The 22,780-nt window shown below is 36.6% G+C and overlaps 2 protein-coding genes and 1 long non-coding RNA gene across 4 annotated transcripts in view; 1 reads left to right on the plus strand and 2 right to left on the minus strand.

The window, feature by feature from the left end:
• Window positions 1-2,807: 2,807 nt before the first annotated feature.
• Window positions 2,808-5,913, minus strand: LOC121316291. Its single transcript, XR_005950373.1, has 2 exons — window positions 5,610-5,913; window positions 2,808-4,207 (listed from the first exon to the last, which is right to left on the minus strand). It is a non-coding gene; the product is annotated as an uncharacterized LOC121316291 (long non-coding RNA).
• A 1,401-nt stretch (window positions 5,914-7,314) lies between these two features.
• Window positions 7,315-11,597, plus strand: mtres1 (mitochondrial transcription rescue factor 1). Of its 2 annotated transcripts, none has more exons than XM_041251272.1 (4): window positions 7,315-7,421; window positions 9,138-9,573; window positions 10,246-10,318; window positions 11,128-11,597. In XM_041251272.1, exons 2-4 carry the CDS (start codon window positions 9,167-9,169, stop codon window positions 11,305-11,307), a joined length of 660 nt encoding a protein of 219 aa, XP_041107206.1. In that variant the 5' UTR covers window positions 7,315-7,421; window positions 9,138-9,166; the 3' UTR covers window positions 11,308-11,597. The 2 variants fall into 2 exon arrangements, with proteins under 2 accessions (XP_041107206.1, XP_041107208.1); XM_041251274.1 differs by having other exon boundaries at window positions 7,349-7,421; window positions 9,091-9,573.
• A 2,257-nt stretch (window positions 11,598-13,854) lies between these two features.
• The window catches only part of bend3 (BEN domain containing 3), a 42,566-nt gene continuing 33,640 nt past the window's right edge, over window positions 13,855-22,780 (minus strand). The window contains exons 3-5 of the mRNA XM_041251517.1: window positions 17,403-17,457; window positions 16,676-16,896; window positions 13,855-16,122 (exon numbers count right to left, since the gene is read on the minus strand). Of these exons, the coding sequence (XP_041107451.1) occupies window positions 13,855-16,122; window positions 16,676-16,896; window positions 17,403-17,457 (2,544 nt within the window). The remainder of the gene's footprint in view (window positions 16,123-16,675; window positions 16,897-17,402; window positions 17,458-22,780) is intronic.

A 22,780-nucleotide genomic window follows, 5' to 3' on the forward strand; every position in this document is an offset into this window, starting at 1 on the left:
GCTGTTGACTCTCATGATGCAAAATGATGTTGCAGTGTGAAACAAACCCAGATGGCTCCATTGAAAAGTCAGCAGCAAGATTTTTCATTTGTTCCTAAACCCCATGTGGATGTCTGAACTGTAATCAAAACACCACATTGCATCCAACTCATAAAATTAGCTGACATCAACATCAAAAAAGATTTTCAAAACAGTGGCACTGGAACAATTTTTAAAATGGGGGTGCTGAAAGCCATTGAACAAAACTGTAACCTCTTTGTATGATGGAAGCCATGCAAAGCCAAGTGGGTGTTACCGCACCCACAGTACCCCTAGTTCCAGCGTCCCTGTTTCAAAATGTTTTTTCTGCAAGCCTGTGAAGATCTTTCCAGTTACCCGTTTAACTCTACTGGGTGAGCCACTGTTTTCACATCTCACAGCTGCAAGGGCTCTGAAACGGAGGTCAGCCCGACTCGTTTTGTGAAATGTAATATCCTTCTTTCAAATTCTCACGTTTGGTCATGGTTTGTATTCTGCACATATTTAAAAGTGTCCTCTGCACTGCACTACAGCATAATTATTTTCCAGTAGGATTCTGGGAAGAAGAAGCATTGGGGCTTTATATGGCAGCGAGCAGGGACTTAGTAGGGCTAATACATAGTATCACAGTACAGAAACTGAAAAAGCAAGAAGCATGCCAAGATAAAAAAAAAAGAAGGGCATTTCTAACCAAGGGCATAGAATTCACGTGAGATACAGTTTGAATGAGACTTTCTCTTAAAGATTGTTATCATTTGTTAATAAGGCTTATCATATTGATTTACCTTATCATAACTCAACCTTTCTGATTTTCTACCCATATATGCACAAAAAATAAAGAATTATCGTAATGAAGTTCAGTATAATATTATCACAATTCCTCCTTTAAATTTCTATCATTTCCCTTACTGAGGGTTGAAGAACATTCTTTGTTCCAGCAGCTAGCTGCCAGGGCTTAGTTTTGGAACAACCCCTTTTATATTGCCTTTACCCCTTTAAGATGTAAATTATGCCACTGTCATTGTTGGCCCTTTAATAGACCCAAAGGTTTTTATTTACGTTTGTGGCGCAGTAACTGGCAAGGTACTCCCAAGTCACATTTCAAATGGTAATGGTGTGTTACTGGGATTCACAGGGAATAATTCAAACGTTCCATATGGCTGTCCTTGTAAACCCTAAAAACAAAGCTCTGTTATTATATAGAATGTATATTGCACCTAATCAGAATACATTGATAAAACAAAAACAAAACTTTTGAGTTAAAGTCTTTATATTGACAACATTGATAGTTTATAATTTATTAAAATAAACATCCACTTGGTAAATGTGGGGCATAACATTTTCTGGGTTGAGTGTATATTGACTCTCCAAAAGCAACATCACCCCTGAGGTGCCTCCTAGCATTGGACATGTTCAGGTGTAGGATGATTGGACAGCCCGGAGCTGCACTGCATCCTTGTCTAGCACAGCACAGTTTATTATAACACACTCAATACAAGCATGCCTTTAAGCTAATTCAAAGAGGGATCGTAGTAATGCTATATTGTTATACAAGACAAATATTGATTTTTAAGATAACGCATCATGTGCCTGTGAAAGGGGGACTACCTAATGTACATGGTTTCACTTCCAAGCACTATTACTCAGGGAAAAGATAAAATTACATCTCTAAGGCTGGCACGTGACACTGCTACACAAGCCTGAGACTTCAGATGTTCCAGCCACTATAATCTCTTACACCACAAACTCATTTCCAATGTGAGTTCCACATTTATTCTTTCTACTGCTGAAATTATTAAAAGTTGTTTTGTTTTTTTAGAAGCCTAATTGTATTTGTGCAAAATTACAAGGGTGAGAACGGCATTGGCTCCAATGACAATGGTGTTTTTCGGAGATACGATTATAATGACAAATAAGTCTACTTATTAAGTAGTACAATAGAGCTTTGTTTTATTAATTATTATTATAATAGGGCCTGTTGAATGATCTGTCTCTCAGTACTTAGTCATGTTGAAGTGAACTGAAGAAAATTAATGTACTAGCCCTGAATAGTTTACTAAAAAAATGTACGTATTTATGGCCCAAATTGTTAAGTGTTAAAAAGTAACTCATAGTCACAAACAGACCTTTGTGCTTCTTTGAAGACATTACAGGTGACCTGGCACACTAATGATAGATCAAAGAATGCAAGATATTTCACTCAAAGCACTGAGTGGCTGATTACAGTACTTCAAGAAAATTAGGAGACCCTGTTGCTTTAAATATACTTTGAGGTAAAACTAAGAGATTTGTTTAATGATAAAATAGTTTGAGAATTTTACCTTAAACAATTTTACCTTAAGTTTTAAGGTCTAAGACATTCTTTTTTTTCTTTTCAATTTTGGGGTGAATATATTTCAGAACCTTGGGTTACTCTTTTTTTAAAGGTGCGTGTTTTTTTTTTTGTTTTTTTTTGTTTTTTAACATGTGTTCATTTTTGTTAATGGTGTAACATGCTAAAACGAAGTGCCCCTTAATGAGTGACCCAATTCACAGACCATTATTTTCTATGACATAGCTATGATATAGCTCTAGTTTTGTCCCTAAATGGACTTCTGTTGTAAAAAAAAAAAAAAAAAAAGTCATATTGTCTCATTAAACTTCAACAGGTTATCCTTTCTGAAAGGAAAAAAAAACATGCAAATAAATTTATGAACAATTATTTAATAACCCCACATTGTGTTATACATGTAAGTGCTTTTATTTAAAATACACCAAAACATGCTTCCAGGAAAAAGGAAAAAAAAATCCATAGTACAAGTTTGCTTTTATTTGTTGTTGATCTTATTTCTGACAGTTTGAATATACATTTAATGAAGTAAAATGTTACTCCCTGATCTCTCTGTCATCATTGAAACAATTCAAAGAAATACTTTTTTTTTAATAAAATGCAATTTATACAAAAAATATAAACTATGGGACAAAATCTTTCACCACAGCAATTTAACAATCTGACTAGCTAAAATGTCTTCTGCAATATTGTTGGATTGCTTGTACAAATGTCTTTAAGATTCCCTGTAATCTTGTAAGATGTCTAGATATGAAAAAAAAAAGAAAATGAGCATCCATAAATGGTGTTATGGTGATATGGTAAACAAATCCCAGCTCTGACCATCTACTTTAATCTTAAATGGGAATACGATTTTATATCTTTTCACATGCTTTCTTGAAAATAAAAATCCAAAATTGAAAAGAAAGAAAATCTCTTTATCGGTGTTAAAATGGAAATTGAAAATAACTCAAAACTGGATTTAGGCGTCAATTTGATATCTAAGGGATTGGGCCCTGTTCACAAAACTTTAAGGACTGTTTTTTGATTATTAAATCAGGTTTTCATTTTATGAAACCCTTTCCAACAGTTTAAGAAGCTCACGAACAGCCCTGCAACTACTACATAAACCTCAACAGAAATGACAATGAGAACCAACATGCAAGTCAACGAACAACACAAAAAAACCTTTTGTTGAGCAACTTGGTGAAAAATGCTTGACGTGTCAGATTCATCTAGTTGCTTGAACAGTGGCCAGAAAAGTGTAGTCATACTTCATGGGCTTTCAAACAGTTCTGTTCAGTAAAATATGTTTGGTCAGACATACACCCCAAGCTCTTTACCACAAGCTAGATGAGTTCAATATGTAGTGGCATGGGTCTTCATCGAATGGCATTATGGATTGTGAGGGGTACAATTAAGAACTTGCTCGATACGGGTTTCCAAAGAGGTGTTGACATTAAACAAATCTTCAAGAGATTGTTTCCTCAGATTTGTCGGCACAAAGTTCTGGTGGTAGCTAATTTCTTTTCATTTTGTTTATTTTTTTCATACAGACACATTGATACAACAACAAAAAAAAAAATGGCTGTGTTTTAAATCATTCCTTCTCTGTGTGATTTGGTTTCCATCTTCACTGTTGGATGTTAAAGTTTGGGTTGTCTCTTTTGTAAAGCGGTTTTAACAGCAGAGATGCAGCACGGAGGCACACGCGATGAACTGGATGAGGAGGGGGCTGAGAGAGGACTGCAGGGCATTGCCAGCACCTTTGGTGATCATGTTGTTTCTAAAGGGAGTGGTGGTTAGAAAGACTGTTGCAGTTACATTTGTGCTGTTAGCCTGATTGGCACTTTGTGTGACTGTGCTGTTGCCAGAATCTACCTGTATTCACAATAAAAACAAATAAACAAAACCATTTAATTACATGCAGATGCAGTACAACTAGTATTTTCCATGTATCATATTATTAGGATAAATTAACATTGAGGGTATGATCTATCTTCTCTTAGATATGATAAAACTATAAACATGCAAAAGCAATTGTCAGCTTATCCTAATGTGATCCAGTACATGCATAAATACAATATATGCATAATTAAAAACACATTTAGAAGTTGTCATACAAAATTATTTGAAATACACCTAGTAGTAGCTACTGTACTTTGACTGTAGCATGTTATGAAAACATGTTATAAATACTTTGTCCATTTATAATTTGTTATAACAGTTTATTACACCTTTAAGAAAAAGCAATGAGACACACACACACACATATGATATTATATATAATATATATATAGATATATATATATATATATATATTAATATATATATATAATATGCCCTATTGCGCCACAACGTCAACAAGTGTTAATACGTTATGTTGTGGTAACGTTATATATAAACAATCGTTACCGATGGTAAGCGATCGGGGGGATGTGTATTAATTAATTTGCTCGATAAAACGATGCTGCTACGGTGTGGATTTTATTTTTTAATACCAAAACTGAACAGTTTCTGACTTGCTGAAAGACTTAAACTTATCTCATCTTTTCGGATGTTATATATATATATATATATATATATATATATATATATATATATATATATATATTCAGATACTGTCTATCAATTTTTTTAAAAAAAAAAATCTGTTTATGACAGTTTCCTTGTGTTAGGATTGTTGGATAATAACAACCTGGTCTTAAAATCCAGAATTCCAAATCAGATAATCTGATAAAAACTATTTTGATGTAAAGCGTAAGTAGTTCGAAGGTATTTTTTTCATAAAAAAACTTCCATTTTGTTATTAAAACACTATAGTGTTTGTGATATCACTAAAACCTTCAATATATATATATATATATATATATATATATATATATATATATATATATATATATATATATGTGTGTGTGTGTGTGTGTGTGTGTGTGTGTATATATATATATATATATATATATATATATATATATATATATATATAAATCAACTGTTAGATATTTAAATCCTGTTCTCGTGCCGCTATATTGTCTGCAAATGCTTTCACGCCCTATTCTTGCATTGCCCTTATTAACAGTAAAAACAAAACAAAATAACATTTTTAAACAAACTTCTATGATAAACAAATGTTTTATTTTTAAATGCTCTACGTTAATCTATAACTACCACGTGAATAGCAACCCCCGCCCGTAAAAAAAGGAAACAATACTATATATATAGAGAGAGAGAGAAAGAGAGCGAGAGAGAGAGAGTTTGATTTAATAAACAGTTCAGAACATACCTGAGTGGGTAAATAAATGGCCAGCATGAGCACTCCGAGACACACGAATGTCAATGCAGTCATTTTGTTGCTGTTTTTGTTTGTCTGTTTGCTTAAACAACAGATACTTCCGTCCAACCTCTCGTGCACCTAACAAATACGCTGCTCCTCCTGTCCGTTATATAGACCAGGGGGTAACCTGTTGGGCTTTATAGCAGAAGAATCGAGGCGGTGAGTGACACCTGACGTATGCAAAGGGGAGTAGCCGCTCAAAGCTACTTTGCAATGCCCACTGTCCAGTTTGCCTGCATAACCAGATAGATTTATAGATGTAACTGAAGGGAGACAAGCTTCCTCCTCTTGAAAATGGGTTTACTTCTAATATTGGTTGCCTGTGTACAATAGTAGTGGAGTAGTAGTATGTTTGTGTATTTAACAAGACAGCCGCGCTATTTTCAGCTTGGTAAGCAGTCACCCTCACAGCAGTCTCATATGTGACAACGTTTTAAAACAGTATGGTGCACTATACCTTTAAGTTAACACTTATATAAATAAACTTTCACGCCTACATCCCGAACCCCAACAATAAGAAATGTTAAGGAACTGCATATAACATGTAAAAAATCTATATGAATATTCTATAGGCAGATTTGTTATGAAATTTCTTATATAGCGCCCGACAGCTCGGATTTCGGTGGAAATCAATGTGTTATTTCTTCACCGTGTCACTGTATAGGCGCTAGGAACAAAAAACAAAACAAAAAACTCAATCATATTCCCTGCGTGCCACTTTTGATCGTATAACAAAGTGATAGCTGACGCTAAAAATGAAGACTTAAGCCTGATACCAGCTCTTACAGTGTGCTGATCCATGCCGAATAAAGTCTGCTGTTTGTATCTTTTTATAACTACTTCAAGTCAGTGAGATTGTTTTCAACACCAACTAAACCGGAAACGTATTTTGTGGTAATAGTTTATCGAAGTAAATGTGTTGTTTTTTAATATTATGATGGACTGGCCTATTAAACCGCATCATGTACACAAACATTGTACTGGACAGTGTTTATTTATTTATTTATTTAAATGCCACACGTGAATTATAACTACAACACGATATCTCTGTTCCTCGCAACGACACTTGAAAGGATGGCAAAGACATAACTGACAATATTGTACATCCTCGGAAGAGCGGCCTCATTAAACTAGTTAATTAGTGTATTAAACACCAGCAAGATACGTCTCTCGCGTGTCTCTTAATTAAAATGAGCTCGTTTGTTTTCACTAGCCTATTGCATTTAGGAACGAGGGCGGTAATAAACAGACGCAAGGTCGACAGATTCGTCAAAACAAAACATTGCAAATTAATGACTGAACAACTGCTACTGACAGCGGTATCTTAAAGGATTTCCGTTGGCATTATATCATAATCTTCACGCTCTTATTCTAAATTAATGCGCTTGTTTTAACGCATAGGGGCTCATGTCAATTTGCCTTTCATCGTGCAAATAGTGTATTATATTTTATTTTACTGCATGTAGACTACTTGCTTACTTATTTATTTACTTTGTTGTTAAATAGTGTTTTTTTTATTATAATGCTAACATTCTACGCATAACTGATACTAAGTATCTAAGGTATATTTAAATTAGAACAGCCCCGACATGTGGCCAGTAGTGCTAGTGTAGAGATCACAATACTGTTGTACACACCTGCATTCTATGCTTTTTCCTCTAGAGGGCACTGCAGTTTTATAAGCTCGGTTTAATATAATACACGTTGGAGACTCTTGCTCAGCTACAGTCTGTCGCGGGTCAAGGTGAAAGAGCAGAAAAGGTAAGAGTATTTTTCTTTTTTTAAACGGTGCGTGTACTAACATTATTACACTCTTTTAACACAATACTTTTTTTTTTTTTCATTCGTGAATATCATGATTGGTAGTTAATTTTTTTTTTTTATTTTCGTCATTTAGTATTACTAGTAAACCACGACTGCCGCTTTGCACAACGGACACCTTCCTTGATTGTAGCACCTGCTACATTTAAAGAGAATAATGGTGTTACTATTTATTCATCAAGACACACAAGTCCTGTTAAAGACAGCAAGACGAACACATTTGTTTCCTTGTAGTTTGCGGTGTCCACACGAGCAGAGAGGCATGCCTTGGGGACACTTGTCTGCATGTTGCTAGAGAAATTCAGAAAGCGTAGAAAGTGACGTGCAAGCTACAAGTTTCAGGCAACATTGTAAGCAACTGTCAAAAGACTTTGCCGAAGCAACATTACGCCACAGAATAAATCGGCCAATGAAAGTGATGTGAAGTCATGTGGCTAACTTCTTCGCTGTCGAAAACATTTAAAAACATGGCGGAGAAGATTTTTTCAGGGTGTAGAAGTTGTATAGGCAAGTAAATAAGTGTTCGGTCCATTCCTGGTAGTTAATGATCAGTTTGTCAGTTAATGCCACGAGATGTTGTGAAGAGGCATTAAAGCCGACACAATTATTATTATATTCTTTGGAAAAAAAAACAGTGTACTTTTATGAAAAAATAGGTTTAAAAAATGTTGTGTTAACATAGTCTAATATTAAAAATTATGTTACGTTTAAGTAAACAAGTTGTGTTTTCAGTGGTCATATTGTCCCAAAAAGGCTTTCAACTTTTGTAGTGCATAAAGATACCAACTTTTTGTTTAAAGCCGTTTGAACATTGCAGTTCAGCAGACACAACTTGCAAAAATTGTTACACAGTTACCTATTTGTAGAAGAAGAAAATAGGCAAAATTAGGAATGGCATAATTAGGAGTTCTGTTCAAAATAATATAATAAACTGTAACAACAATCACATTTCAACTTCTCACTATTTACAATGAGTTTTATTTACACGTTTATTTACACCAGTAAAACAAGAAAAACTGAAAAAAAAAAAAAAAAAAAAAAAAAAAAAATTCAAGCCAAAAATAACACATTCAGAATAAGTGATGAGGGTAATGGTAAGTATTACTAATACAATCCTATGTATACATATTTAAAAATACAGTTTTATTATATTGAAAAAATGCTGCTAAATTGAGGACACTAAAAAACACCAATAAATGTTTTGATAGGAAATATCATCCATGTGTAAATATAGAAATATAAATAGGACGAATATGTTCAAAAAGATTCCACACCCTCTGTACTTGGGTGAAAATCAATTTCGTGTAACTCCACGCGCTCGCTTCTGGTCCATATAGCTTGATCACTATTGGCATTAGTTAAATTTATTATGTTTATATCTTCTCCTTTACCCGCTGCAAGTCTCTTCCACCTGCTCTTAAACTCAGCATTTTTTTAAATGAAATACCATAACTCTTTCCATACTGCAGACCTATATACAGGTTATGTAACGCAAACTCCACTCAGAACTGTAGACTGCTGTACTACAGGAGCATAAGAAGCACAACTCCACTTTAAACAGCAGACCAGTAAACTAATATATCCATTTTCATTTCTCTCCACTACGTAGCATTGCCTCATGATCCTGTGCTGCCTTTTCCATTCTTCCGTTTTCAGGGAATGTCATCCGTGCTTTGTGGTTAAAGATGAAGACCCTAAGAAACCTGACCAGGCTGCTGTCGCTGTTGGAGGGATCCTTATCTCACACGCCATGCAGGACCACAGTTTGCCAAAGGACAATATATTATCGCCATCTTTCAAGCAGGAGTTGTTTACCTGCCTTGGGGATCCAAAGTCACACCCAACCCAGAGTGATTCAGGCAAGCTGGTCAGTGGTGCCGGTCAGGCTCAAAGGCAGTAAGACTTCAAAAAAGGGCAGTAAAAAAGTTGTGGAAGAGGAGGAAGATGAGGATGATGACCCAGAGAAAAGTGACTATGAAGACGAGCCTGAACATGATCCCAGCGTGCCCAAGGATTACAAAGACCTGGAAAAAGCAGTGCAGTCGTTCCGCTACGATCTCATGATGAAAGCAGGCCTAGACATGGCGCGGAAGTGAGGCTTCACTTAATTAAGCCCTAACTATAGTGTGTGCACTGAGTGTACAACAGTCATCTTAGTGGATAAAAAACCCAAAATGCCACCTATTAGAGACCACTGACCTACAACCAATAACCATAACGTAAACTATACAACAGTGGCGAACTGTAGCTACAAAATGTCACACAAATCTAAATAAAAAAAAATTCATAAAATTTCCCTGTTAAAGTAGTGCATTTGTTCCTTTTAGTGGTACTTGTGTGGGTCGGAGCATACTAGTATACTTACTGTATAGCCTACATGCGCTTCCAAACAAGTGCTCTTTCTGAATACAAGCATCCTCTATTTGCAGATTTGTAAGCGAGCACCACACTTAATATATATGTATATATATTTGAACGTCAATCAGCTACATGTCACGGATTTCAAAGAAACATGCAGTATTTGATTTTAAAACATATACGGTACTTCACTTGGTTAAAGAAAATTTTGCTTATACAGATGTCTGACTGAACATTACCTTTAGTCTTAAATCACTGGTCTGTCTTTATGCAACTGGGCCCTGTATAACCATCAAATAGAATGACATACAGACACTTCAGTGTGTGTGCAAGGTTTGATCAGATATTCAGGTAAGCAAGCCTTCTGTGTACTGTTTGATATAATTATTCCCCTTGCTTCTTTCAGCAAAGTGGAAGATGCCTTTTACAGCAACAAGCTGAGGCTCAATGGACAAAAGCTTATCAAGAAAAGCAAAACGGTGGGTCACTATTTACAGTGAATATTTCAAAGAAATACATGTCTTGCATCTGTTGCAGACAAATGGTCTGTTGTACTGGTAAGAGGTTTAAAACAAGTAAAATCAGAGTGAAGCAGATGTAATGTTTGGGAAACCAGCTTGTATGAAAAACATTAAAAATGTTTGCATAAAGCTGTTTATTCTGTGAGTATCTTGGCGAATCGCTGTTCTTTAAAGGGGTGACAACCAAGGTTTTAAAATCAACTTCTGTACATCTTTTTTTTTAAGATCAATCAATATTATCACTTCCACACTTTTCTTCCTTTGAAGCTCTTTTGGTTCATTGAGTGTGTTTTGTACTTCAATATGAAATATTTCTCAAAGACCGTGCTGCAGGTGAAGAGTTGCTGTTGTGCCTTGGTACCTCCAGTAATCACTCCTTGTATTGTAGTTCAAACTCACCCACTAGGGGACAGTAGGAACTTTGTAAATTTAGCATATCTTGCATTTCAACACCTTACTGTTTCCATTATTTGACGATTTTTTTTGCAAGTCAGATAGGGAAATAGAGTGGGAGTTCTGTACCTTCAGTTTTGTAACATTTGATGAATACATTTACGGCAATGGTATATGATCAAGACCATTTTACTTTGTTAAATACATGTTGTTAATGTGTGTTCCATTCTCATGTTCACAGAATTGTGTGCATAGTGCATGTTGTAAATGTTTGTACATTGTAACTAGCGTGTTTGATAAATTGACCTGTTTTTTTTTAAAGTGAAGCACGTTTTTAAATAAACTTTTTTTTATTATTATAAATGTTTTTGCAGGTTAAGGTGGGAGACACTCTTGATCTGGTTGTTGAGGAAGACAAAGAGACTGACATCGTCACAGTTATGAGAGTGGTTTTCAAGACTGTATCTGGAGAAACAACAGGCACTGACAGATACAGAGTGGTGTTAAGACGCTGGAAAAACCTGAAGCTTCCCAAACAGGATGTTTACAAGTAGCAAGACTGTGCTATAGTGTATACCCATTAACTGACACATTTACTCCAGATTACTTGGCATGTGTGTTGCAGTGGTAGTGTTATTTTGTGTATAGTAGTTAACCGCACAATCTCTCATGAAGCCTAACACTTTTTATACACATGTTCTTATGCATTTTAGTAAAGGGTGGATCTTTATAATTATTGTAACATGAAAAAAATTGAAACGTTATTTAAGCTTATGGTAGGATTTTGTCATTCTGCTACACTGCAAGTACCTTATTGAGATGCTTTAATAAAACGATCATGCCAGAAATCTGTGCAGTCAAGTTCATGGTAAACCTGCTCAGAATATAAAGATGGGTACTGTGAAGCTGTGAAGAGGATACATTAGTTAGGAATTCCTGTAGTATTTATGACTACCTTTAGTAGAGGAGGGGTGAGCTACCATCTGCACATGTTGCATTACACATCCCTTCACCATGTTTGTTTCTGACCATTTTTAATGATGTTACACTATTCTACAGCATGTTTCCTGTTCACACTCAAATATCAATATGCCGTTTTCTCTTGATACTCTCTATTGCGAATACCTGGGATGAGACAGAGACGTCTATGTTGCCAGACAAACCTGCAACCAAGCAGAATGATCCACCAACGTTTTCCAAGGTGCAGATGTGCAGAACAATATTTTGGGAAAACATGATTTAATTATACTTAATTACAGAATAAATATAAAGTGCAAAATACTGTAAGTAAAACTCGTAATCTTCTGAAAACCAGTATTTATTTGACCTGACTTACAACCAATACATTTGGTTACATACTGAACAGAACATTTAAAGTTTCAGACTTTATAGAGATTTGACACTAATGATGTTACACTATTCTACAGCATGTTTCCTGTTCACACTCAAATATCAATATGCCGTTTTCTCTTGATACTCTCTATTGCGAATACCTGGGATGAGACAGAGACGTCTATGTTGCCAGACAAACCTGCAACCAAGCAGAATGATCCACCAACGTTTTCCAAGGTGCAGATGTGCAGAACAATATTTTGGGAAAACATGATTTAATTATACTTAATTACAGAATAAATATAAAGTGCAAAATACTGTAAGTAAAACTCGTAATCTTCTGAAAATCAGAATTTACGTTCTGATCTTATATTTTCACGTTTTTTCTGGTATGACCAGAAACTGTCGTAACTTTTTTTGGTTTTACTAATATAAGTAATTTGTATTTTACATATAACGTTATATTTATATATAATATAAATTAAACCTGTGAGATCACTGACTTGCTGAACATAAGGTTCTTCAAGCAAATTTTAAAGTCCTGACTGCTCGGTCTTTGCAACTCCATCCCAAGCCATATTTTGAATGCTGCCACACTTGAGTCTTTTAAATCAGATTTAAAAAAAAAAAAAAATTGTTTGCATTAGCTTGTTCGTGAGCTGGACTGATTGGCCAATGGCTGTTAATATTTTTTATTTTATAAAGTTTTTACTGTAAAGCACCCTGGAATTCTGTAGCATATCAACTAGAGAGAGACTGTAATTGACAGTAATGTTATTAAATAGGCTTACAGTATTTGCTTCTACCTAAACTGGGCCAACGTGATTATTATGCTTAGTGGTTGTTCTAAATATTACCAGTAATTGCAAAAGTTACCAATGATGGTATAAAAACCTACATGTAATTAGTATAAACAAACCAAGCCTTTTTTTTTTTTTTTTTTTTTATATATATATAAAAAGACAACCATTCTCAATGACTTTGCCTTGGTCTATAAGATGTTTCTGTAGTATACAGTAAATACCCCTGCAAACGATCATCTACCCAAAAAACATTGTCAAAGAAAGTGGTGTTTTTACAATTTACTTACAGGGAATTCTCCAATACCTCAAGAACTTCCTTTGGGGGTAAGTTTGTTCCTCTTTAACTACATATTTTATGGATCAATTTCACTACAAAAGGTACGGTCACTTTCACGTTGTTTTTTTTTTTTTTTTAATTTGAGACAAGCCTAACAATAAGGACTGCATTCCACGTAAGGTTTACTAACTGTTTCCTTAAATTTAGTCCATTAAATAGAAGTATGACCCTACTTAACATATATTATCATAATATATTTAATAAAAAGCATCAGCTTATACAGACAGACACTCCTATCTGGTTTACAACCTTCTGTGCAAAATAAGCCAAGAAAAAATAACACTTTTGGTGAATGACACCTGATACTGAACAGTTCTCTATTTTAAACGTTTATTATTATTATTATTATTATTATTATTATTAATGGGCTAAAATTGATCCTGCAATACAACTGCAGACTGGTTGAGTTTTTTGTTTCAAGTTGCTTCAGGTTGTCAATTTGTTATGGCAACTCATCAGTATGTACGGTAAAGTATTACAATATTTTTAAACCTTTTTTATAATCATGAGGACACTTACAAATAAAAAAGGAATTTGAAAGTATTTTACTTTTGAAATATGCTGTGAATTTTCATACTCCACAGTTCATACTTTATTTGTTCTATAAAAGTATTAATATTTTAAAAATGTCATAAATATGATGCATCTTTGGCCCTCTTAGCTTTCTTTAGTATGTCACATTTCTTCCTGTTTGGTCTCCTACACCTCTCATCAATGCTAGGTATACATTCATAATGCCACACCTCTTCCATCTTGTCCACAGGGTACACTGCTTCCACATAGTGACGGATCAGTCTCAGTCGGACTGGGTCTAGCTGCTTTTTGTTACAAGCACCAGAATGGTTGTATTGTAGTCTGAGATTTTCAGCAGTAAACAGCTCTTGGAAGAGTCTTACCAAAAGTCGAGCAGCAAAATTGCCAACAGACAGGCTCTGCTGCACTATCTCCCTAATCTCTGCATTGGAAAGCAGGTAGACAGACGGGACTGCAAAATCAACAGGGGGCACGGCTATCTCCTCCAGCGGTATTCTGCAGAAATCTTTTGTGCTTCTTTCAGGTGGCAAGGGAGGCCCCTCAAATTCCTCTCTGAAGCGCTCAGGGTTCAAAGGAAAACCGTCAAAATCTCCACTGTCAAACTCGGGCATGTATACCTTGCGCTGCTGTTGGTAGGAGCGCCTCTGATCGGTATCCCTTCGGCGGCATCTTTCATCCAGTTTCCCAACAAACTCTAAAGTCCAAACCCTGTCATTTTTTGCTCGGGTGTAGAGCAACTGCACATAATGCCTGATAATATTTATTCGGACCGGATCCAGCTGTTTTTTCCCCAGGGTTCCGCTACAGTTGTAGTTCTTCCTCAGGTTTTCGGATGTGAAGAGCTCAGGAAACAACTGAACCAACAAGTGGGAAGCAAAGTTTCCAATGGATAAGCTACATTCGCAATTGTTTTTAATTTGTTCTTTGGTTAGCACATACTCTGGAGGGACGTCAAAATCTGGAGGTGGGAATTCAAGGCTGTCAAAATCAATGGGTACTAGGGAAACCTTTTTAAACCTCTTACCTCGCTTTTCAAACTTGCTGTCTCTAACTTTAATAATGGACACATCATCAGATAAGCTGGATGAGTCGTAGCTTTCATCTCTGGTGTGCTCTGACTCGCTTCCATTAGCATGTATGCCTTCAAGTTCCTCTTCCATTCTTTGCACACAAAGCTGAATCCAACTTTCCTCATCTTGAATATCAGGGAAGTATATTTCCATATACTTCCGGGTTATCTGCAGCCTCTGCGGGTCAAGGCTTTGCTTCCCAGAACCACTATAGCAACTGTACCCCTCAGTCATTTTCCCTTGCTGAAAGAGTTCTGGAAAAAGGCGGTGCATTAAGAAAACTGCAAAATTCCCAGGTGACGAAGCTTCATCAAGATATTCAACAACATCCTGAGTATCTATGTCTGAGGTTGTGTTGTTGTTAGATGTCAAAGATGAACTCTCATCTTGCACTTCCTCATCAATGTAATGACAAGCTGGAGGTTGCTCTGGCTCATAACACAGTGTTGCTGGTGCAGCTTTTAGACACTGCTGGCTACTCTCCATGTCCTTCTGTGCCCAGAACCTGTTAAGAAAGTGATTGATTTGAGGCAGACACTCCACCTGCCAGGCATTACCGTTTTTGATTAACGGGTAGCACACTTCTACGTAATTGCGGATCAACTGCAAGTGAAGCGAATCAAGTTTCTTTTTGCTCATGATCCCGCAGGCGTTGCAACACCTGCTGAAATCATCGACTGTAAAGAGCTCTGGAAAAAGCTGCACCAGCAACCTACAGGCCAGGTCCCCGGGCAAGGGAGATGTCTGCTGCATCAGCTGCTTCAGTTCCTCGCTGTTCAGCTGGTACTCAGGGGGTGGGTGGAACTCCGCCACCATCTCTGGTGGGTTGATGCGCTTCTTTATTCTCGTCACCTCCAGCGAGAGCAGATCCACTTTGCTGTGAAGCTGCGTTATGCTGGAGTTCAGTGTGTTGAGAATGAAAAACATCTTTTCTATTAAAGAATACATGTTTGAATCACTGCTCATGGTTTCTGGCGTGGCCACTATCACACTGGGCTCCCTCCTGTTGTGTTCCCCTACTTTTTTGGGGGGTACAAGGCTGTTGTAGTTCACTCTTTCTCTGGGTTCATGCAGCGAGGTGTGCTGATCCAGGCCTGGAGTGTTTTTCCTCTCTGTTATTTTGTGTGAAATGCTATACAGGGGTTTCCTGTAAGAAGCTTTTGTTTTCTCATTAGGAAAGTCTTTGTTCGCACTCAGGGACATCACATTTGAAAGCTTCAGTGTACTTGTGCAGCCCATGTTTCTCTGAACTGCCTGCAGGTGCTCTGTAGTTTTAAACCCATCCAACATTCCCTTTAAAAGCACAAAAGTCTTAATTAGTCATGTTTGTATAATACCTATTACTATATCCATCCATATCAAAACTTTACATATTTCAAAAGCTCTGCCATTTTACTCAATACTCCTTACTTGCATTCATATAGCACTAAAATGAAATGTAATTTTAGACAAACATTTCAAGAAGTATTTCTCACAATTGCCTAGGAATTTACTATGTTACTTTTTAATACCTAGTTATTTTCATAAGATATAACAGAAATAATTTGGGGTTTCACAAACCAACAGCACCATCACAGCTCAGATTGTAAATACTGCACAGCACCACTTTTCCAATTGACTATAAAAAACATAAAACTATAAAAACTAAACTTAACAACAGGTATGTAGAACACAAAATAATTGAAAGGCTTTTTCTTTCCTATTAAGATTTATTTTATTTATTTATTTTTGCATTGCTTTCAAACATGTGAGTTACTTAAAAGAGAAATACCACAAGGTTGCTGTTTAACAGTTTTATGCAAAAGAAACCTGTGGAACAACTATGTTCTACTAAAGATAACCGTACCTCTGCTGTGAATTTTATTCTTTTCATACTGGTGGGCATGTCTTGTTCATTGCCTGGACCATCTTCCACAATCTTTGTCTGGGTCCTTTTGCTAGTAATCTGGACACCAGTGCACGGCAACATTAGCTTGTGACCTTCTGTTATTTTACACCCTGTCGTGCGGTCTATAGCTGTATCCTCCATTTCTCTTTCTACTTTAACACAGTGAACTAATCTTCTCTCTGAAAGGAATAAAGAAAGAGTCAAAGCAAGTGGCCTTTTGAACCACGTAGCAGTAAAGGCTGTTTTTTTTTTTTTTTTTTTACAGGAACTTAAAGTAAATAAAAGAATACCAAGCATCAAAAAAACACTCAAACAACCAAATACAGGAGCCATATTAGGTCTGAGGTCAATGTCGTGGTCAAAAACACATTTAGCATGCAGGGTTTATAGAATCATGCAAATATGAAGTTGCCAACTATTACCAGTAGGTGCCGTGGGGATTAATTCCTTGAAACCTTTTACAAAAATATAGAAAGTGTCTTGCAGTACTATGCATATATATAAAGTTTGTACTAGAAGCGTTTCTTTGTTTTAAATATGTCCAAAAGTAAAACAGAATCTGAGGCTTTGGTTACCTTAACTTCAACCAAAAAGGCACCACCTGCTAAGAACACTGAATTGCACTATATTGTACAAACACAGCCATACAGACACACGCAAAGGTCCAAAAAATGACATTCCTTACCTTTCTCTGATATTTCACCGTCTGAATCCTCCCCATATTCAGCAAAGTTCATTTTCTAGAAGAAAACATGAATGATAATCCAAACTGTTGAGAGACAAACACAATGTTTTTAAATATATCCACTGTTACTGGTTTTGAACCCCCAGATATACCTTTTACAATCATTTACCCATATTTTAGACACGAGCTTGCATATGTTGTCATGTTTGAAAAACAATCACTGGCTTCTCTCTTTGTCTCTAATAAAAATTAAAAAAATTTAAAAAACACTTGGATTTAAAACAGATGCAGACCAACATACAGGGCAGGGGCATACAGCATCTACTACAGCCAGCTGTTTAACATCAGGGCTGAAATAAAGAGATTTTCATCTTTTTTTGGCCTTACAAAGTGAGAATGTGCAGTTTTATTAAGAATGTGTTTTGTGCCGTTACTAGCAGCAACATGAAAGTGCCATTTCAAGCAAAGGAAATTTGAGGGAGAAAAAACAAACAAACAAAACAGAAAAACAAGTACATGTATACATAAGGAACTCCAGTATGGCAATTTAATGTTTTTGCATTTGTGTATTTCAACTAAACAGCAGTCACAGCCACAGTGTTAACAATACATTCCCAAATGTGTGTCACAGTTAATTTAACAGTATTAAGTATTTCAATCTATTATCAATGTTTAAATTACTGTATCTACTTTAGTAAGTGGATAGCTAGCGAATAAACACCACAGGGCTATTCTGTAATTTCCACTTGTATGTTTTCACACCAGCACAGTACAGGCGCTGTGACTCTACTCGCTGATCATGATAATTTGCCACACCACTTCCTCATTCTTCCACTAGTTACCTCAACCCACGGAAGGTGTCTTTTTTATCTGCTAAATCCCAAAGTCAATATCTAGAATGGAGGCTGTGTGATGTTACAAATAAAACGCAGAGGATGACACTGACACACTATTTGGTATTGAAATTAATTTATAATTGCGTGACGAGTCAACAAAAGCTCCGCAGTCTCGTGGTTCTTTCTTTCTCCCTCTCTCCCGCACGCAATAATGCACTTACTAGCCCCATTAAAAACTTTCTGTGTAACTCACCTGAGTCAATTTTAACTACTCTGCAAATGTGCGCTATGCGACAAATAAAGGAGAGTATTTAAAGAAACGCATTAAGTGTTGCCCGTGTTCTTGTCTGCGGTGTTTTTCTTCTGTCTGCGCCTTCTCGCGTGACGTGACCATACTCGGCCGCGCTGTGTCCTTTCCGCACAGCTGTGGGTGCGTGTCCGTGGGAGAAAAAGCCAACCAAACACGAAGGGTGGTCGACGTCTGTGGTATCGCAGTTTTCACTAATTTAGGGTTACAGATGGCAAACTAGAAATGTGAATGTGCTGTGGAATTTGGTGCCATAATAATTATAAGCTCTTTACATTTTTATTTTTATTTTTATTATTTACGCATAACATGACAACAGATACAAGCTCGTGTCGTGCACGAGATGGAATGTGATTTCACAGATAAAAACTAAAGGTCAAATTCAGTTGTGTCGTTCACAAAACATTACAAAATGGTTTCACATTTTGATGCCCATAATTTCTTATCAAACAGTACTGCATGTCTCGATGTGTGGGCGTAATTTACACGGGAGACATGTCCCACTCACTTTTTCAATGATGGGGAAATGTTCCCCCTCACATTGCAGGACTACCAAAATGTATTAGTATGTATTGTCATAATTACTAGTCAGTATAGAAATCAGTGGGAATTAAAATAAGATCTTGTTTTACTACAAGGTTCACGTTCCACTGATACGTAATGCTGATCCGATCCTGGAGCTGCACATACTTTAACTAGGGATACTGACCAATGAGAAGTGAACATACGTGGTGTATGGTTTAAGACCCCGGTTGACAAATTTGTATAGTCTGAGATCACAGTAACGCTGGCGAAGAATATAGAGGAGGATGCACTACGTTGCTGTATCCAAAACACAGGGAAATGGTGTAAGTTTGCAATTCACCACAGCTCGTGTTATTTACTAATGTTATCACACCGAGGGTTCTGTCTACTTACAATTTTACTTTTCATTTTAAATTGACACAGTGAACTGAAAACAGCAAAATTACCTTTTTGTGTTGTGCCTATAAATATAAACATCAAAATATATATGACGATATCACACATCGCACAGACCGTCGCATCTCTATTTATCAATGTTTCAAAAACATGTAACACGGTATTTATATTTGTGTGGGGTTTTTTTGCACTTATTTATTATTATAACTATTTACTTTTTGCCCACATTTTTATTTAATTTGCCTTGCACGAGTGATTTTCTTAATTTGATGGCACGTAAGCAGCATAGAGCTCAAAGGTTCAATTGAATGATTTGTAAAATCTTACGACTGGTTGATTCAAAAGCCAGCTGTTCAGAAGCAGTGTCGAGCTGCATTGCCTGATACTGCGTGTTGTCGTTGAACGTTAGTTTCTGTTTTGTATGGGGGTTGTTTTAAGTATTTTTGTCTCTTTTTAAACACGAGCTGCTTTGCCAGACACTGCGTGTTGTGCGTGAAGGTTCCTGTTCCTAGTCTGACACTGTGCCCGTACAGCCTCTCCTAGTGTGCTGGTTCTTGCTGATCTCGCTTCAATCTACACCCTGCAGTTGAAATACTAATAGCGCAACCGAGAGGAATGCAGCAAAAGAAAGAGAAAAAAAAATGAAATTTACTTTGATAACAGTGTGCAGACAGGTCTGAACGAAACACGCAGTTAGCAGCCTTTTTTTTGTTTTAATTATTTTATTTGGCCAACTTTTGTTTTAACTCTTGTACCTCTTCTTTTTATTTCTGAATTGTAATTGTGTTTTAGTGGGGGACTGCGGGATATGCATTTTACTGAAATATCACTGGCCGGCTAATTATATGCTCTCTAGCACCCCTGCCGGTAGTGGGTGGTTAAGGTATTGCAACTCAGTCTGTATTCAGAAATTGGCATACATTTGGACAGTCTCTTGTGGGCTGAAAGCATAGTGCAATTGAGGCGCCTGGAATAGTAAATAGGATTGGGCAGTGGCTAGTTTACTCTTAAAGTTGCTAGCTTGATTTGTAGGGTGCTTCAGGGCCAACAAAGAAACCCAAGAAAAATATCTCATTGGAGCTGTAACATTTTATTGTGTATTTTGTAGGTTTATTGTATGTTATGTGCATTCTCCCCTTGAAAATACCAGTGTGTGATTTTTATATTCTCCCCTTGAATAAATAATACATGTGTTTTTTCTCTTGCTTAAATTAAATCCAGTGCCAAACAAAATAACCCAAACCTTTTTAACCTAATCTAAATGTGATGCCTTAAGTGGTGTAGACAGCTACCATAAATTTACTTATTACATATTTAACAGACCTAAGCCCACTACACTCACTCTTGTTCATGTTTTACTAAACAGTTTTTAACTAATAAATAAACAATTACCGTAATGAACATTATTGTATTGATCATAGTGAAGTTATTGTCTGTAAACAGGAACATGTTTCAGGTTGGAAACTCATCATCTTGAGCTTGGTGTACATTATTGTTGATGCGCTGCAGTTTGAGGTTCTGCATATTTTAAGTGGATGGAAGCTGAAATTACTTTTTAAAAGCACCCTTTCTTATACCAGTAGAGTACTAGCATCATTTTAATAAAACCTCAGTGTTTCTAGAAATATATTTCAAGACCAATTCTCATCCCTCTCATTAAATCTGCATTATGCCACACTCGCTCCAGCACTCAATGCAGCCTCAGGGGCCGATTAAGTGGATCTGATCCTGGAGCCAGACTTTGGTCAGACTCCGTGCTCTTTGAAGATTAAAGGCAGAAGTGACTGAATAATATAACTGTTTGCCACACTCATCACTCATGACAATATTGTGCCAGCAATTAATTGTTTTGAATGATTGCTGTAGGCATGTCTGTGTATCTTTTAATTCGACATACAAGGGATGCAATGTTTTGATATTTCAGATAGAATAATTTTCACGCATGCCCCAGCTACAGAAACCGTCTGCCCTCCCCACTTTTGAAACCAAAGTCACACCGCTGTCTCCTTGTACTGCACATTTATTGTGTGGTTAGTCTAATTATTATGAGTCCAGTCATAGCTTTATTAGTGGAAATAATATAAACAACAAACCCTTGGGTTATAGTAACGACACATCACATACTTCTTACCCAGTTTATGGTTTAGATGTAGCCCTCTAGTGGAAACAACTACTTGTCATTATCACATTTGTTATTTAGTGTGTGAAATCTTGAATGGTACTGTGCCTTTGGGTATGTCTGAGTGGGAGGTGCTATTAAGGTACTGTTGTATATAATCTATAGATTATAGACAGTCGCTCATTTGACATCATTTTGATATGCAAATATGAAATGATGTAATATAATCCCTAACATGTGAAGATTACACTACACATGCAATTTTCAGGGTTGTAAGTCAGTTTCTGGAGAGAACTGCAGAGATGATCATTGAAACTGGTTAGGGTGGTAAGGCAGCAGTTTGTAAGGCTTCTGCCAGAGTAACAGTGTAGGAACAAGTTTTTTAGTGAATACGCAGAAGTCCAGATATTTGGAAAGGCCTCCGTTTATTTTCCAACACATACTTCGTTACTCCATCCTCACAATCGAGTACACAAACCACAGATAGCCAATGTATGCATATTAATGTAAGAGTTCCCATATCCCTGCACAACTATTAACCACCGTGCTGTACTTGTTCCACTCTTTTCTCATACACACGCACACACACTGCCTCTCCTCTGTTGGGAGCTGGAGTTTGATGTCAGTCTCTCAAGAGCTCCAAACCTTAAAGGTGCAGAGCTAATATTAATATATAAGGGATCATTACAAGGTGATTTTATTTTATAGCCAAGCCAACACAATCTCCTGATGTATTTTGAAGAACAATCTCATAACAAGTCATGATTCAATGAATAGACCATTCTGGAAAACTGACAGATGTCCACCCTTGACTTCCCTTCAGCACCTTGCAGACTGGCTATGGCAATGGGCAAGAGCCCTCTGATGGCTCTACACCTTGTTGACAGTGTCAAGCAGGTTTGTAGATGACAATATGTTCTTCAGACACGTAAGGTGCCGTGCAGTAAACAGCGGTAACGTGTTCCGCACGTCTTCCCACTCCTGGTCTGTAAACTTTAGATTCCTCACTCTGTCCTCTTTGGTCGCTGTCATTGTGATAAACTCAGAACCTTATTTACCTTTTCTTTTGAGGGCGTTGTGACAGCTTGCAAATGAATAATTTAGCTTGCTTTATTTGTGCATATAATTAGCTTAGTGTACGCTGGTTCATTTTTGCGTGCTTCCCCCTGCCACGTGGTAATTCTCGTCATTTACC

This window comes from Polyodon spathula, chromosome 5 (assembly GCF_017654505.1).
Source record: "Polyodon spathula isolate WHYD16114869_AA chromosome 5, ASM1765450v1, whole genome shotgun sequence".
NCBI classification, from domain to species: domain Eukaryota; kingdom Metazoa; phylum Chordata; class Actinopteri; order Acipenseriformes; family Polyodontidae; genus Polyodon; species Polyodon spathula.